The following is a 19,553-nucleotide window of genomic DNA, read 5'->3' on the forward strand; positions in this document are numbered from 1 at the left end:
GTGGTTCCCTACTTATTCTGTTTCTGACACTTGTAATGTTCTTTTCCTTATGACCCTTTTTTAGTTTTTATTTCATTGATTATTTTTTAATGGTGTAGGTCTCGGATAACTGCTCTGTAGGCTCTTTCTTCCTTTAATTGGTATGTATGGTAAACTGTTTACGTCCGTTACATGGTGTAGGAATCAGGTGTCTTTGGGAAAATTTTTTTTGTATCAATTTGGCCAGACTTTGGAGGAGTATGTCCCCTCTCCCACTAATTGTGCTAGTTTTTCTATCATTTTGTTATAGTCAGTCACGCTATATATATATATATATATATATATATATATATATATATATATATATATATATATATATATATATATATAATTTGTTTTCTTGTCTTTCAGTAATAGTTCCTTCTGAAAGTGACTGGAAAGGACTATGATCTATATTGAACTTATGCCTTTTGCATCTTTCTCTTTTTGTTCCTACTGTTGTTATCTCGTCTTTGCTAGATGTTTTTGGGTGGTTGTTACAATTAGGATTGGTATGGGAGTGTGTGGAAGAATGGGAAAATTTGGTTTGTTGGATTGGCATTAGATATTGTTGATTGTAAGTATCAAAGGGTACTATACACAGATTCATCTTCTTATTTCTACCCTCTATTTTCTCTATTAAATATATCATTGACTGCGTGATCTGACACTGGCATTCCTAACCTAACAAACTGCTTCAAATGGGATGACACAAATCCTCTATTGCTTTAGTTATGAACTGACAGGAATTCAAAGTGTCTTTTGACATGTTTGACATTTTATCTTCGTCTTTATTCCATAGGTCACGTGAATTTTAAAGGAAGCATGTAGAAATAATGTAAGCGTCTGACATCTATAAGTAAAATGAGTTTCGAAATTGGAGAGGACAGTTTAGTATATCCACGAAATGAGCTCAATCTTCGACAGTTACCAGACCCACGAATATTTTGCTTCTTTTTCTTGTGCATTTTCCAATGTTTTTAGTAGTTACTCTGTAAATCTGGAAGGAAATGACTAGAAGAAATCAAAAACAATGAAAATAGATCCAGCACTTCTTGAGTTATAAGTTTTCGAACAAATTGTTTAGTATATCAAAATTTCAATTGCGAATATTAGTTGTCGCATGTACATCAACAACACTGTTCGTTCTCTTGTACAGATTCAAGATGTTATATCGAAAAAAGCTGTTTTATCTTTATCGTAATTTGCCGCAAACTAATCAGAAGGCGAGTGACCTTGCTTTCAAATTACATCTTTTGTTTCATATTTCGTGATTTATCCGTCCATTGTCTGAAGTAATATGCACCCACATATCCGACAACAAAAAATTGTTTAGTCAAGTGGGAGAAAAAAATGGATCAATCCTTGAATGAGATTATTTACAGGCGAATTGATATATGAAATGATGATCTCATTGATATTAATGTATAAAAGTTTCATGTGGTTCATTAGACATCGGAAAAGATGTTTTGAAATTCCTTTTTTTATGCTAATGATCGGGTACTATTGTTGTTAAATGATATCAGCTTATGGGTATTAGATAATTTATTTAATTGCATACACAAGCTTATAAATATTGAGACATATCTAGCAATCACTTATTTGGGATAAAAAAATAATGTACAAAGATTTAATGAGATCACGTGCGTATTGAATCACATTGAACCACATGAAAGCTTAGGTGCCTGAAAGTATTACTGGTTTGACTTCATATAGGCATACATCTTTTACTCTTTTGAAATTTTATTGATAAAATATACTTTTTAACCAAGCAAATGTTTATTCAAAATAAAAATCAATGATCCAAGTAAGTGCCATCTCAAAACTGACATTCCTGAAACCTCACTCTTGCACATGTACTCCAAACTTTGTTGGTTCAATTTCGAAGATTCGACTTTTAAGTAGACTTCTAGAAAATAAATAGGCTGGAGATAGTTCTTGTCTGCCAGGAGATTATTTTTTTCTGGGAAAATGGGATAATTTTCCTAATCACAGGAAAACTTGCCATCTTGCTACGTGTATGTTCATTCTATTATTATAACCCTCAAAATAGTTAAGAGCAATTGGCTGTAAAGGTCTTTGTTACTTCAATTTAAGGTTTTTCCTACTCCTAAATCTGCACTTTTTTTGTTGACGTGTCCATGTAAATGAAAGTAGGTATCTGAACGCTTGCGGCTAGACAATCTTGGATCGTCTCTCACACATTTTACTTGTGCCACGTTCTCTCCGTTTCAAATGCTTGTCACCACCCTATATATTTTACATCCAATATATACAATAACACCGAAAAAAAAGGTAACTAATAACGTGAAAACCGTCATTTTCATAAAATTGTTTCGCATAGAAATGGCGTTGTGCTTTTTGACCAAATTTCCAAGGAATGATGAGCCTCGCGAGAGTAGCCTCAAACCCAGTTACAGAAATGTACAATACTTCTATAATAAATATCCATTCTATGCTAGTTAGTCTCTAGCTTACATATATGTAATTAGGAAAGAGAAGGGACGTAAATTTCTATGTCTAACATCAAGAGTTCTATCTATTCTATCCATATCTTAAATTTGATTATATATGATTATATTCTTTTGGATATATATATATATATATATATATATATATATATATATATATATATAATATACTTATTTCCACTCGAAAATTTGTACTCTGTTATTAGGAGTCTTCTTATGAAACCAAATAAATGAGGTTTTAATGTCCAATGTAGGGGACTTGAACATCAAGTTCTAATTCAAAGTGAGGTAAGTTCAGAAACCTTGAACAATTTCAATAAATATTATCTTCACTCGAAAAGAGCTGGGTGAAAAAAGCAGTTTTATCAAATTCGTATAATTATTCTGAGTGCTAAGATTTTCATTCTTTTAGAAAACAAATTTGCGTTCACAAACGAATTTACTCATGATTTGAAATAGTGTAAAGTGGAGCTACATATTTCCCTGTGAATAAACCGACCATAAGCAAATCTTAGATGGAATTTCAAGTATGCTAAGATACTTAAAAATAACTTCCAGTCGACCAATGGCAATCATAACTTCCATTGTCTTAGATATCTTCAAAAGTCGAAGAAGATTCTTTTGTTGTTTACTAGCAGTATGAAAATTAATAAAGTTGATCATGAATTTGACTTTCCTCTTTCTATATTGCATACTGAATACAGTGTTTACACCAACACTCACAATTACACTGTCTGACGCGTGTTTCGATAACCAAGTTATCGTCTTCAGAGACATGTAAACAATATTAATATCGCCAACGGTTCCAGTTCCTACTTAATTCCAACTACTTAGTCCCTCTATATTGGTTAATTAGCTAAATTCGATAGAGTTGTAGAACTGTTAAATACAAGAAATTTAATTAATATGTATATAGAAAAAAATAATGTTGTCTATTACCCCGCAGCTCAACACAATCCTGCACTGTCACCAAGGAGGTGGTGGATGTCTATTTGTGACACCTTGTTTCAATTTCCTCCCTTGATATTGTTATCATAATCTGCACTTAATATGATCATGATTATGCTAATGACGTGATATCAATAAGTAATGTATCTCTTCTAATATCACTGATTATATTTATATTACAATTATTGAATATGAAGAACTAGGCTAACATATTCATAGTGAAAATTGCTAATTTAATTTTTCTCTTAAATAATTCATCAACTACTTCCAATAAATGGTTAATACATGAAAAAATGGAGGATGTGGTTTTATGTATTCTCAAAACCATTTAATGACGAATAATTTTCCAATGATGCATCGGTTTCATTAGTCTAATTAATGTTTTATCATAAAATTTAGAACCATATAAATATTTTACGACATTCATTCTAATTCATGTATAAATATATTGTAACCTTCTTGGAATCAACAGTTTCTCTAAAAAACTGTGTATCACAGATAATATATTCTAGTGACTCATACTTATTATGAAAACGACTAAGAGAAGTTACAAATTCATTATAGAAAATCTCATAAATGATAAACAAATTTCAAAGCCATCAATTAACAGAATGTGAAATTATTAATAAAGAATTGAAGTGTAGATTCAAAAAATCTATTAATTATGAATTAAATTACGTCATAAGTTTTTTCGTGTGAAATTTCTTGGTATTTAACACACTAGAACTCAATTATAAGACTAACTAAACATGAAACAGCAAAAACAGAGCAGTAAGTACAGAAAACGGAAATGTTTTTGTTAAAATTGTACGTGAAAAATCTCCATTAAGATGTAAAAGATTAGGACGTACCTGAAAACGATGCAGCAACAAATTAGCAGTAAAAAATGCAATTGGGGGAGCAGTAGTAACTCAATATGCGCTCTATCCACAAAAAGTGATTGTTTCGGTTTTTACTTTTAACAAAAAATGGAGTATAAAAGACAAAATAAATCGAATGGAGAACTAATTTAGTCGTTATCATCATAATAAGATGATACTTGTTCACGCCAGAATTAATTCAAAACTCATGAAAACTGGCAACGCTGTCCGACCAACCGACTACTGAGCGAATGGAAGAAATGAGATAATATAATAAGTTCTGTTGTCAAAGCTATGTAAAATTTTCTTACAAATAAATGTTAATGTGAACGTGTTAATAATAACTATAATACAAAAAATGGTCCTTACGAGCGGATTATAAACAAAACCAGTGAAAATTCGCAATAAACAATATATTATTAACAACTATAACCCAAAAACAATTTACCACGTGCTGCAAGCAACTATCAACGAGTGCAAAGTGATCGACCAAACAAGTAGTCGATACAATATCACGGCGACCAGACATCAACTCAACTGGCCGACTAGTTCAATTGCAAGAATCAGGCAGTTCGACCGAAATCAGAGTGAGTTTGTTCCAAATTATTTATTTCCGAATTTTTCTTTCCATTTGCGATTTCAAAGCTTCTCTGTTTGTGCTTGAACAATTTGACAATATAAAATGGCAGAACTTGGCAAACTAATAAAGAAAAGAGGTGTAATTAAAGCTCAGTTAACTATTTTCACAAAAGCGGTAAATGAATTTGCAACTATATCTAATTTAAGCCAAACAGAAGTTACAAAATTAAAAGATAGGTTACGTGATGCCGAAAATTATCTTGACGAATTCAAATCATATCAATTAGAAATAGAGTTACAGGATGATATAAATTTAGATGAGCAATTAATCGAACGAGAGAGATTTGAAAATTCATATTATGATGCAATCGCTGTTGCTAAAAACATTTTACAAAGCTACAATAATCACGATAATGATACAAATCTTAGCGTGATTTCAGACAAAGCTTGTTGTAAAAACGAGGGTATAAAGCTTCCGGATATATCACTTCCTAAATTCAGTGGAAACTTTGAAGATTGGTTAGAATTCAGGGACACATATAAAAGCCTTATTCATGATAGTAAAAAATTAGATAATATTCAAAAATTTTATTACTTGCGAAGTGCACTAGGAGGAACAGCAGCGGCGTCCATTTCCAAAATCAAATATACGGCCGACAATTATGAAGTGGCATGGGCCACAATTTCAAAAAGATTTGACAATACTAAAAAATTAATATATGAACATATTAGAGCTATTTTTTCATTAGAAAATATACAAAAACCGACAGCTGAAAAACTACAAAATTTAGCTGACGATATTCACAAACATTTGGGATCTATTGAACAATTGGGGCAAAATATAACTAATTGGGATCCTCTACTAATTTTTTGGATTACTAATAAATTAGATACTAGCTCAAATCTTGAATGGGAAAGGGAAAATAGAGATCAGGAAGAATTGCCAAAGTTAGATAAATTCCTACAATTTTTACAAAAACGTTCCAATTTTCTTAATATGTTAGAATCAAAGAACAGTCTCAGTTTAAATAAATCAGATTCAAAATTTAGTAATGAGGAAAATAAATTCAATAAACAAAGTAGAGTAAGGTCATTGACCTCAAGTACATATACATGCTCCTATTGCAAGAAAGAGCATTCAATATATCGTTGTGCAGAGTTTCTCGGATTAACAATAACACAAAAAAAAGATTTTGTCAAAAAATCAAATCTTTGCCATAACTGTTTGCGTTCGGGTCACTCTGTCAAACAGTGTAAATTAGGGCCTTGCAAAGTGTGTAAAGCTTGGCACAATACAATTTTGCATGAAAAACTCGAGATAGCGGACAACGCGAGCTCAAGTTCCGCAGCACTAAGCAGTGGCGTAGTGGTACCAGCGGCGGGGCAGGTGCTATTATCTACCGCCTGTTTACTCATTTCAGACAATTTCAATAATTTTCACAAAGCAAGAGCGTTATTAGATTGTGGTTCTCAAACTTCCTTTATAACGGAGGATTTGCAAAAGCGTTTGAATATTGCGACACATAAAACAGATCTTTCAATTTTCGGAATTTCAAACAATATTTCAAAGGTCAGTAAAAGGTGTAAGGTTTCATTTAAATCTATACATACCAATTTTAAAGCGCATGGCAATTGTTATATTCTAAAAGAGATTACAAGTGTGATGCCGTGTTGTCGAATCAACACGCAATCTTGGGCGATTCCAGGTGATCTAAAGCTAGCTGATCCACAATTCAATATTCCCGGACCAGTAGACATGCTCATTGGCGCGGACCTATTTTGGACAATTTTAAGCAATAACAAAATTTCGTTAGGAAAAAATATGCCGCTATTAATTGATACAGTGCTAGGTTGGGTTGTATCTGGGCAAATAAGTACTAACAACGTTGAAAAGGCTTCTTGTAATTTAAGTATAAACCAGGAATTATTAAATTCAATAGCCAAATTTTGGGAAATCGAGGAAATATCTAGCACGCGACAACTTTCTCCAGATGAACAATTTTGCGAGGACAATTTCATCAAAACTACTACCAGAGACGCGAACGGACGTTTTACAGTCACTATACCTTTGAAGCAACAACCTTCTAGTTTAGGTGAGTCGAAAGCTCAAGCCGAAAAACGTTTCTATGCATTAGAACGAAAATTCAGGAGAGATCCAATGCTGCACAGCAGATATATACAATTTATGAACGAGTATAAAGAGCTAGGCCATATGACAATTTGTAACGGCAATGATTCAAGCTTCGAATATTTCATGCCGCATCACGGAGTTTTGAGAGAAGAGAGTTTGACCACAAAACTACGGGTAGTTTTCGATGCATCAGCGCCCTCTAGCAACGGTCTATCCTTCAACAATATTCAAGTCATTGGACCCGTTTTACAAGACGATTTACTATCAATAGTCTTAAGGTTTAGGAAATATAACTATGTAGTTTCGGCAGACATAGTTAAAATGTACCGGCAAATTTCAATAACGCCCGAGCAAAGGCATTTGCAAAAAATTGTATGGCGCGAAAATCCGAGTGATAACCTGGAAGTCTACCAGCTAAATACCGTTACATACGGGCAAGCCTCTGCCAGTTATCTTGCAATACGCTGTTTAGCTAAACTCGCCGAGGATATTCAAGAAATGAACCCGGAAATAGCCGAAATCATTAAGCACGACTTTTATGTAGATGACCTGTTAACAGGTGCACCTACACTTGAGCATGCGCAATACATATGTAAAGCGATAAGTGACACTCTTAAATCGGGATGTTTCGCACTCCGAAAATGGTGCTCTAACGACACCAACGCGCTCAAAAATATAAGTTCAAATGATTTAAAATCCGATATACTAGAATTTGCGCATGATGGCAAAACAAAAACATTAGGCTTGATATGGGTTTGCAATAACGATAAGCTTCAATATAAAATTCATACCAATCCTATAGGTACAAAGGTCACAAAACGCACAATTTTATCTACTATATCAAAAATATTCGACATCCTTGGTTTACTAAGCCCATGTACTATTATCGCAAAAATGATAATGCAAAAATTATGGGAAAATAAATTAGCTTGGGATGACGCTATTCCAAAAGCTATATCTGAAAATTGGGTAAGGTTGGAGAAGGAGCTTCTTATTTTGAACGATCTTGAGTTAAACAGACAAGCTATTTGCAAGAATGCTGTTGAATTACAACTGCATGGTTTCGCTGACGCTTCGGAAAAGGCTTACGGAGCCTGTGTTTATTTGAGAAGTATTGATTCCGATCAAAAGGTTCATGTATCCCTGTTATGCACCAAAGCAAAGGTGGCACCTATAAAAACAATACCAATCCCGCGGTTGGAATTATGCGCAGCATTGCTTCTAGCCCGCCTAACAGATAAAGCTAAAACTGCTTTGAAAATTCAATTCAAATCTTTCACACTTTGGTCGGACTCAACTATAACTCTAGCTTGGGTACGCACAAGCCCGAATCTGCTAAAAACATTCACGGCCCATAGAGTGGCAGAAATTCAGTCTCTCACTAAACACGCCGATTGGAGGCACATCCCCACCCACGATAATCCAGCAGATATTGCTTCAAGGGGAATATATCCTAGTCAAATTTTAAACTCTGATTTGTGGTGGCGCGGCCCTACTTGGCTAGCTAAGGACCCAAGTTTTTGGCCCAATGACAAGCTGGAGGTGCTTCATGATTTACCTGAACTTAAATCCAGTCTTCTGACCAATGTTGCGCCCCCTACTCTGAGTTTTCCCTTTGAACGTTTTTCAAATTTCTCAAGAATGCAACGAACAATGGCATACATTTTACGATTTAAGGATAATTGTCTTCAGAGAAATCGCAGAAGAGGCGGTTCTCTTACAGTACAGGAGTTAAGTGATTCTCTAAAATGTCTCATTCGAATTTGTCAATCTCAATCGTATTCTACCGAAATTGAAACATTGAAAAATAACAAGCCTTTGAGCTCCCATAGTAATCTATTAAGTCTTAGTCCCTTTCTAGAACCCGATGGTTTGCTACGCGTAGGAGGGCGACTAAAACATTCAAATTACTCCTTTGACAAAAGGCATCCAATTTTGATCAATTCAAAGCATCATTTTTCAAAGCTACTATTTTTACAAGAACATGAACGCCTATTGCATGGCGGCCCTCAGCTGCTCTTAAGCACTATAAGAGAAAATTACTGGGTTATATCCGGTAGAAATCTTGCACGAAAGACTGTTAAGAATTGTGTGAAATGCTTCAAATTCAATGCTAAAACCATACAGCCAATTATGGCCAACTTACCGCGCGATAGAACTAATCCTTCTAGTGCATTTTCAATAGTGGGAGTTGATTACGCGGGGCCATTTATGATTAACGATAAGAAAGGTAGAGGTTGTCGTTTAAGTAAATGTTATATTGGCGTATTTATTTGTTTATCAACTAAAGCAGTCCATTTGGAATTGATTTCTAGCCTTTCTTCAGAATCATTTATTCAAGCGCTATATCGTTTTGTCTCTAGACGAGGCAAACCATCAAAAATATTGTCCGACAATGGAACAAGCTTCGTCGGGGCACAGCGAGAGCTAAAGGATTTTCTAAAACATGGCAGCAACACTATAATCGAGAAATGTAGCTCTCAGAATATAGAGTGGAGTTTTATACCACCCTACTCTCCTCACTTCGGAGGTTTGTGGGAAGCAGCTGTCAAAAGCGTAAAGCATCATTTAAGGCGCGTTTTGACCCAAGTTCATTTATCATTTGAAGAATTTGCCACAGTTCTCGCACAAATCGAGGCGATTTTGAATTCGCGTCCTTTATGCCCACTGAGCTCTGATCCCAACGATTTTGGACCTCTTACCCCAGCTCACTTCTTGATTGGAAGACCAATAATTGCAGCACCTGATCAAGATGTCACCGACATAAAAATGAATCGACTTTCCAGATTTCAGCTCGTACAACAATTAGCACAGCACTTCTGGAACAGATGGAAATCTGAGTACATTGCGGAGCTCCAAAGACGCACCAAATGGAAGTCCAACCAAGGCCATCTAGTAGAAGATTCTCTCGTTTTAGTGAAAGGCGAGAACACTATGCCCACTCAGTGGTTATTAGGTAGAATCAGCAAGCTCCATAGAGGCCCTGACGGTATCGCTAGGGTCGCTTCTATAAGAACTCCCTCTGGAGAAATCATCAAAAGAAGCTTTCAAAAAATCTGCCCCCTTCCAGTTGACCTTTGAAAGCCATCCTTATGCTTTCAACGCGGGGAGTATGTTCACGCCAGAATTAATTCAAAACTCATGAAAACTGGCAACGCTGTCCGACCAACCGACTACTGAGCGAATGGAAGAAATGAGATAATATAATAAGTTCTGTTGTCAAAGCTATGTAAAATTTTCTTACAAATAAATGTTAATGTGAACGTGTTAATAATAACTATAATACAATACTAGTGGTTAGGTATTTCAGTCTTTATCATTATTGGTTGGTAGCAATCTCAGAATACAAAATATAAGGTGTTATCTCTGTCAACTTTTGTTTCACAAACATAGCGCCAATAGAATGTATTTTCCTATTTATATTTTCTCTTCATTTTTAAATGAAAATTTCAAAAAAAAATGATTGGTCTATTCCTACTAATTTGAAAGGAAGTCGCCTCTTTGTTTTCTGAATAATTGAATGAAAAATGTGTGCTTTATTACTCTTAGTGATGAATGAGATCTCAATATAGAGAAATCTTATTTTGGTCTGCTCAAGATTTCGAGTACAGCGTAATCTCCTCGACTTTATTGGAAAAACTATTCAATACAAGCTATAAACAACTATAGCTTTATGCCACATGAAGCAGTGAGTGAGCCTGATGCATATCTCAATCTTACACAGTTAAACTGAATGTCCTTAACTGTCTCAGATAAAACGTTATAGCAGATAAAAGTTGAGGAGTGGGAAGACATTGCTGATGATCAAACGTGATGAATTTTTTTCTTCTGCTGCTTTTTGATAACTTCTTATATTCCGATCTTAGCTTCTAAAATCATATTTTCCTCCTACGTTATCAAATAAGTCTGTTTTCTTTTTCAGTTTGTCACATTTTGTATCTCAATACCAATATTAATAGTATGGAAAATTTGCTCAAGCTTGGTACGACTTAAAGCAATTATTAGAGAAACTTAAGGTCATTTTATAGTTTTCATGCTTACTATCCACCATCATCCACTTTCCTCTAGATTCCATAGGGACTCAATTAAAACACTCTGAAACTTCTGCCAAAAAGACTCATTATACTGAATTATGGATTCAAGATTCAAGAAACGAATAGAGAGAGATAAGCTCTATTTTCATTAGAAAATTTTACAATTTTATCGACAAAATAGCATAATTTTATATTAGATAATATAAGAAGATGAAAAATATAAAATAACAATTTGTCTACATATAGTATTTATAATAATTTAAATTCTTATTTATTGGACTTATTGATATTTTTATGCATCTAAATGTTCTTAATTTTAGGTCTCTTCTGTTTTAGAATCAGTTTTTCTTAATAATTTTTGAAAGATAAGAATTGACGTTTCGACTTTCAAGTAGAAATGTCTTTGTTAATCTTCGGAACTTAACGATGAAGATGATGGAATTTTTCACCAGATCAGAAGTGGGTATAGTTGAATAAATGTTCAAATTATTTCGTATAGTATGGTAGGCATGAATAAGTCTCCCAGTTGACTTGTTAGAGAGTTTGCGAACGAAACAAATGGATTCTAAAATGAAAAGAGCGATGATTGTTAGGATTTTATGAATTTTAGAATATAATTCGCAATGCGTACTACTACTTAAACCACAAATGTATATTGAATAGCTCTTTTTATAATTTGAAGATAGATTCGAAGGGATGGAAACTACAACAACCCCAGATAGGCAAACCATACCGAAGATGCGATTCGAACAACGAGTAGTAAGTGGTTAAAGCAGTACCAAAATCGAGCTGTTCAGACACAGATTTAATAGCAAAACAAGCAGTTTGTAATTTTTTTTGCCAAGTTTTCACATGTACAGACCATTGAAGGCCACCTAACCAAGACTTGATCTTGATCTACTTGAGCTTGATCGAATTTGAAGATCGTATTAAGTCTCTGTTGAGTTTCACAGCTGGCAAAGTTTCTTTTAACGATGAAATTAAAGTCTTCTCAGTGTTTAAACAGAGACCGTTTGCGTCAGACCACGACTTAATAGTAATAATATCTTCGCCTATGGTAGGTAATGCTTGTATATCTGGATTTCACTCTTACCAATTGTTCTCGGCATTGAAGGTAAGATACAAACCATTTTAAGGAAACACCTCGGATGCCATAATATTGTAGACTGTTAATCAGAATTTCATGATCAACACAATCGAAGGCCTAAGCGAAATCACAAAAACTCAAAACTGTATAAAATTTATTGTTAATTGAGCTCTATATTTCATTGCGAACAGAAAACATAGCGTTATTAGTGCATTTATTAGGTAGGAAATCAAATTGTTGAGCTATCAAGATATTATGTTTGAGAAGAAAGGGTAATAGACTGTTTTTTATTAGCCGTTCAATTATCTTCGATAGGAGTGGTAATAATGCAATAGGAAAAAAGTTACTAGTGTTATTTTTCTCACCATTCTAGTGCAGGGGAACAATTATAGCTGTTTTTATGCAGGTAGGGAAAAGCCCCTTCTCAAAGGATTCGTTGATTAGAGAACATAAAACGTTAATTTTCACTTCTGAAAAATTCGAAAATAACTTTGATGATAACCCATAGTTGCCGAAGGAAATCTTATTTTGAATGCTGAGTATGGTGTGTTCTAGCTCAAATCCATTCACATATCTGAGGAAGAGACTGTCACTGATTCTTTTATAAGCAACGAGGAAAGAAATAAGATCACGACCTGGAGAACTAATATTCTTACTGACGTTCATGAAATAATTGTTAAGTTCGTCAGGGTCGAAGTCAATAGTGTTTGATGAACGGGTTTTGTTTCTCTAATCATTGATAACAGACCAAGTTCCTTTCGAGAAATTTATAGCTCTCGAGAGGTGATTGTTGTAATAGTTCTGCTTAATAGTTTTGATAAAATAATCTGTAGTTATTGATATAATTGAGGATGTGAGGATTGTCTGCAAACTTTGTAATATACAAGAGAGATCTCATATTCTTGGATGAAGTACGTGTTCCTTTCGTAGTCCATCATTTGTGATGATTAGTGCGACAAATATATAAATGTAAACAAACGAAATATTTCGAACCAAGATATGTTGATTTGTCGTATTAGGAAAAGTATCATTCAAGATCAACGATTTTGTTCCAGTTGAGATAAGTTGTTTTCTTTCCAAAGGAACATTCTTTAAGATAATTCATTATGAAAGTAGGTTTTTGCTTTTATTAGTATAGATTAGGTAACTAATCTCGCTTGGCACTTAAGAGAATTATTTTATAGATAGAACTAGGACTTACGAGTAGCTATAAATGCACCTTTTCTACCTACACCATGGATATAGAAACTGTGAATTGCAAAGTTAATCATTTCTTTTTAACAGATCTCCTTATATATTTTTAGTTTCGTGAAGAAGTTATCAGAAAGTATGTTGTGATTTTGGATGGCGAAAATTTCTAAATGATAAGCAGTATGATTGATAATAGGAGAGAGACAATTTAGCAGGAACTGGTGGTATAATTAAATATGAAAAAGTTCCATTTTGTGTTCTGGAATTTCAAAACCAAAAATGATCAGACATAATCTTTGAGTGAAGCATACAACCAACAACAATAATAAAAAATTTAGAATTGTCAAGTGATATTTCTGTTTATTTACACGTTTCTGACACTGTAAATAATATAGGAAGAACAGTCAAGAGGCTACGTCTAGAAATTGAAAAATCCACACTTTCTGATTTAAATACAAAACAGAACCAAGCAATTTGTACATTTATAAATATACTCTTTTCATATATTGAATTTTGACAATAAGGGATAGAAAATCATTAATTATGATAATCATGTGATCTATCAATTCATATAATTATCGGATATACCAATGTCAATATTTTGATTAAGACAGAAGTTAAATGTCTCAATAAACCAAAATCCAACATTTTATTTATCAATTGCTGGAAACCTACTTGTTATGAAAGAAAAATTTATCAAATTCAAACATTTTGTCATGTGATCAGGAACTCGCCGAGCACCAATCAGCTGCGAATGATGTCATTAAATAGTAAACGTCAGATGCAGTCCGATTAACGCCATTTAATTTACTTTGTTTTGACTAGTAATACTGCAGTAATTTCAATTTATTGTAGTTTCTAGACAAATTCACGTATTTCTACCGGAATAAAGGTATTTGTTTTTTAAAATAAAAACCTGTACAATAGACAGCGTATTCTTAAAAGCGGATATATACAACTTGTCAATGCTCGATGCAGCTATAGTGGCATACATCTTTATAACGTTTAGAAACGTCAAAATTTCTATGAAAGCACATATCTACAATTTGTTTGATGTGATTTTTACTTCGAAATTATAATATTACTTAGGTTAAGTTCTCATTCTTTTATAATTTCAATAAAATTTTTTTAGAGCTAGTATAATGAATATAACAATTTTTACCTTCATTAAAGGATCTACAAGAATACGAATTTAATTTGTTGTCGATGTTATCGAGTTGTAATCATTTTGTCAGTTCGTTAATTGCTGTAAATACGTAAATAATTCATTTGTCAGAGATTTTCATGGAAGTATCAGTGTACTGAGACAGTCTATAGCACTATAAAGTTTTAAAACTCTTTTTAAAGCACAGAAACACTGGATAATGCTGTTAACTGTTCACAAGTTCACTATATACTGACGTCAGTGTATCACTATATTGGCAATGAGCGATTTATCGTGAAATGTGAACATTCTTAAACTTGATATAAAATGTATAAATAATGAATTATTATAAAATATTTAATGGAATATATACATGTGTTGATAGACTATTAAATTCCAAGTAGTAAAAAATTTATAAGATATTTCAATTGGTAGACCTAATCACTTAGTCCGGTTCTGTCACGCTCACTATCCGGTCATTGATTTCGAGTGCCATAAAGCACCCCATTGAATTCATCCAACATTCGTGTGTTTCGAAGATTGTGTATGTGTGAGTGCGCGCGGGAAACGGCCGCCTGCCTGCAGGCCGACTCAAGAACAGACCATCTGGCCAGTGGCCAATACATACAATGTAGAGTATACCATCTTTGATGTTCTATTGGAATCGGTCTAAAGTATACTACATGCTATACAGACACGTATTTGATTCGAACTTATCATATGATGTTTATTTGTAAATTATTTTTATTGAAAATGAAACAAATATATTCATCTAGTTCATTATTCAACACGTTAATTACCAATGTATATCAAACGGGATTTATACGTTCTATAGACCAAAATGCAGTATGAAACCAGCCTCACCCCACGACTCTACATTAATCTCAAGAGGAAATCATCAGTACCTTGAGAAACAGCTCAAATAGAACTCGTATTCATTAGAAATGTTTTTGACAAAACGTTCTAGATGAAATTTAAAAACGGTGGACTGAAAATCTGATTTTAATTTTTTACATTGGAAATATTATTAAGAACTATTACCGCAATTTGTTACCCAACTTAGAATTTGAGATTTTCGTTAAAGTCTGCAAAACAAAACGTACATCTTTTGCTTATTTTTGACCAATTTTGCTGATATTACTCTAACATTGACTATTTGCCATTAAGTTGGAATTTCAGGAACTGACGATTTTCATACAGAATATACTGTTTATACCACCACTATACCAACACTGAAAATGAACTGGCTTACCTTCAGTCTCTAAAGACGATAACTTGGTTATTGAAACACGCATCAGACAGTGTAATTGTGAGTGTTGGTGTAAACAATGTATTCAATTTTTTCTACTTCCTGTTGTCATATATGCGTTGATCAATCTGGCGTTTGTTTTCATCTCATCAGTGAGGGTTTTGTACCAATTTAGTAACTAAATAAGTTGTAACTTTCAGTTGAGTTTGATATATTTCTGTATTAGAATCTAAGTTCCTGAGTTTGCTTCTTCACATTATGTAACTATATCTTCAGTATATTGTGTGTTAAAAACAAGTTAATTGCGCTTAATGACTTAATGAATCTCTCTTTTGTAACTGACTTAACAGTTTTGAGTTTTTCCTCGATGTTCTACTTTACAGATGAATTTATTGGATTAATTTCTAAATAATAAACAATTGTTGAAAGGACGTTACTGCCTCTTTATTTTTCTTTAGTGTAATAAAGTTTGAAGTTATAGATTAGGGAACACTTGAATGCTTGAACAGCTTAAAATCCTTAACACCACATTTGTGTTTTTCTTTGTAAGCGTGAAATTTTTCATTGAATACTTGGAGGATTAAAAATCAAACATAGAACTATATTCATTATTTATACACACACCTTCAAATGATTTATTTTGTTGGATATTATCTTTTTCATCTTCGTCAGCGAGAATATTTTGCATAAAGGCTTGATATTCACGTTACTCGGTTGATGGGTTGTGAAGCCACAAATGAAATTGCTATATGTCGATTTACGAGGATGGTCCCAGAAGTACCTGGTTACTCCTTCGTTACATATAGTAAAATATTGGTTAGCAGATTTTGAACGAACCCGTAAGACCTGCGAAGACAAGCATCGCAATGGTCGACCAATGAGGTTACGACTACAGAAATGTTGAAAATCCACAAATCGGTACTGGATGATCGTAGATTGAAAGTGCGCGAGCTAGCAGATATAGTAGGCATTTCAAAAAGTGCGGTTCATCGCATATTAACTGAAAATTTGAACATGAGAAACCTGTGTGCAAGATGGCTGCCGAGTTTACTCACAATGGAACAAAAGCAGCGTCTTAAATGATGATGATGTATGAAAAAGAAGGCAAAGACCATTCCATCTGCAGGCATGGTCATATCGTCGGTTTTTTGGGATGCACTTGAGAAAATTTTCATTGACTTTTTTGAAATAGGAAAACGTTTGAGCGAAGAAATTAAGCAGAAACTGCCGCATTTGGCTAATAGATTGCTGTATCATGAAGACAATGCACCAGTTCACATATCCGTTATTGCAATGGCCAAAATTAATGAATTAGTATTTGAATTGCTACCTCATGCAACCTATTCGCCAGAAAAAAAGGGTATAGAATTTATTGAACATCGTTGAAAAAAGTGTAAGGTGCTAAAAGGAGATTAGGTTGAAAGATAAATATTTTTTTTCCAAATTTCTCGTGTTTTCTTTTTTGGGCCAAGTACTTCTGGGACCATATTCGTTACCGATTCCTTTGTACGGTATATTTGAATAATGCAAACCAAAAGGTCTATGTATCATTTAAAACCAATCTATAACCCTAACAAAATATTTGTTGTTTCGATATCAGTCAAGGAAATTGTTCCGTATAGTCACCAAGGATAATTGCTTTTTTAATTATATGGCATTCAGCCTGTTGAATAATCATGATTTTTTAAATTTAAACATTGTCTACATGTGGCCGTGAATAGATGATTTCATAGAATGAGTTTAAAATCTCATAGATAGTTTTTAGACTTATCAAGCATCCAAATTATATTTCAAAGTATAGAATCCCTCAAATATCAATCACAATAAGTGTTAAATGATCCATCTCCACTATTTTATATTATCTTTTAGTTCTGTATAATAAGCGAAGCCGATTTAGCTGATAATTCCTATCCAAATGGTACGTGTTAAACATTCAGGTATTCGAATATAATTATATAACTCAAGTATATATATATAACAATGAAAGGAAAATGAAACAGAAAACTACAACATACATATTTAAATCGGGTATTTTAACATCAACAAGTTTATTATTCAAACAATCACCTCTAAGTGAACATCCCTAAATAATTCACAATGCGTCTGAAAGTTCATCAGACACAATGTTAAAGCGACATCCTCCGAACCCAGTGGTACCGTCCGGTATGGTACTACTTTTGCATACGATATCAGTTCTGATTCGATAAACTGTAGAAGGTAACGACGGCGGCACTCGGACGAAATCCATATCCTTTACGATGCATACCGATGCACCATGACTCTCAATAATATTGATAAAAATATACACGACAACTGACAGTTTGATCTTGATATATTTCTTTCAAGACAAAAGCGAATAGACATCGAAATGAGACAACACATTTTCGAAATATAAAAATTTGATTTTTTTGTAAAAATATAGTCTCCATTATTGGTTATTCTTAGTTTAGAATTTATTCGACACAATATTAGTACAATGAAACGCCCTCAACAATCATAATAATTCCTCCAGATTCTTCTCTCCATTTTGTGATAATAATATGACAAAATATGTCAGATAGGTAAATAAGGGTGAGTGAGTTTTTAAAATTTATTATACTTACTTGCAATAGAAAATTGGATCAGCAATCTTAATCATTTCATAGAGTTCCCGAAATGATTCAGTTACAAAAGTTGAATCTGCATTTCAGTCGTCTTCTTACTATATGTCCATAATCAAAACATTGACCATTACGTAATGAGAAATATCAAGAGATTTCTGCTAGAAAACTCTAAACGATTCAGACTCTAACAGAAACACGTTCTTATAAGACGCGTTTTTTATTTCTACAATGAATTTGGTATAACATAAATCGACGATATCATTGAAAGGCAACATTACTTTTATAGCATCAGGAATAATTCAACCAAACAGTCCGTCTCGCATATCCCTTTATTAACAGAAAAAAAATTAATGATTTCATTCATCACATTAGAATGGCGAAGGTGCAATCTGCGTCACACCAAAAATTTTTGCTGGACTCCTTCCTTTGCATATATTGTCTCATTATTAGAATCAATAAGTGATTTAACTGAATGGAGATAACTGCATAGTAAGACAATCAGTCCAAGAATCATGTTTTTACCCTTTACCATCATGGTATTCTGTCAGTTGTGCCTCGATATACAAATGTTTTTCCTTCTAGTTCTACTAAAATAATATTCACGCCCATATCCAGTATTGTGTAGTTTAACAATACCAATCAATGCAGTTAGATTGCTTTCTTTCGCTTTCTTTCCTTACTAAGGTTTGTATGTAACCATAAGATATGTATCATATTTCTGCTAATGCAGTTATACTCTATAGAATTGTAAATGATTAGAAAAAGAATTCAAAAAAATATTCTATGTGAGACTGATACATGACAAGGGTATGAAGACAAAAATTCCGTACATTCTTAGACATCTTCACAAGTGAAGTAGGTTGGTTAAGAATGTTTCTCGTAATTTGGCAGTTGTCAAAAGTTTAGATTAGTTTAGTACAAAGTATGGAAAATCTGAATAAAAACGAACGACGTGAAATAAGTCAAATTTCTTGAACAAAATTAAGGTTTGAAGAAATCATTTACGGTCATTCACTTTGTTAGCCTGGAAATAGCCAGACAAACAATTTTGAGATATATTTCAGAACGGAATGTAGTTCGAAAATCAGAAAAAAAAATTCTCAAAAGCCACAAATGAAACAAAAATAGAAACCTAGAACTCTCAGTGACAACGATCTTTCACCTGCTAAGAGTTTGGAACCAAATTCAGAAATTTATTTCAAAAATTTGATAGCCGTTCTTCAGGCCTCTTATCACGA

At 33.4% G+C, this 19,553-nt stretch overlaps 1 protein-coding gene across 1 annotated transcript; it reads left to right on the forward strand.

The window, feature by feature from the left end:
- The first annotated feature begins 4,979 nt into the window (after positions 1-4,979).
- On the forward strand, positions 4,980-10,088 carry LOC130448992 (uncharacterized). Its single transcript, XM_056786624.1, has 2 exons — positions 4,980-5,436; positions 6,691-10,088. Exons 1-2 carry the CDS (start codon positions 4,980-4,982, stop codon positions 10,086-10,088), a joined length of 3,855 nt encoding a protein of 1,284 aa, XP_056642602.1.
- The last annotated feature ends 9,465 nt before the right edge of the window (positions 10,089-19,553 follow it).

This window comes from Diorhabda sublineata, chromosome 9, assembly GCF_026230105.1.
Source record: "Diorhabda sublineata isolate icDioSubl1.1 chromosome 9, icDioSubl1.1, whole genome shotgun sequence".
In the NCBI taxonomy this organism is placed as follows: Eukaryota; Metazoa; Arthropoda; class Insecta; order Coleoptera; family Chrysomelidae; genus Diorhabda; species Diorhabda sublineata.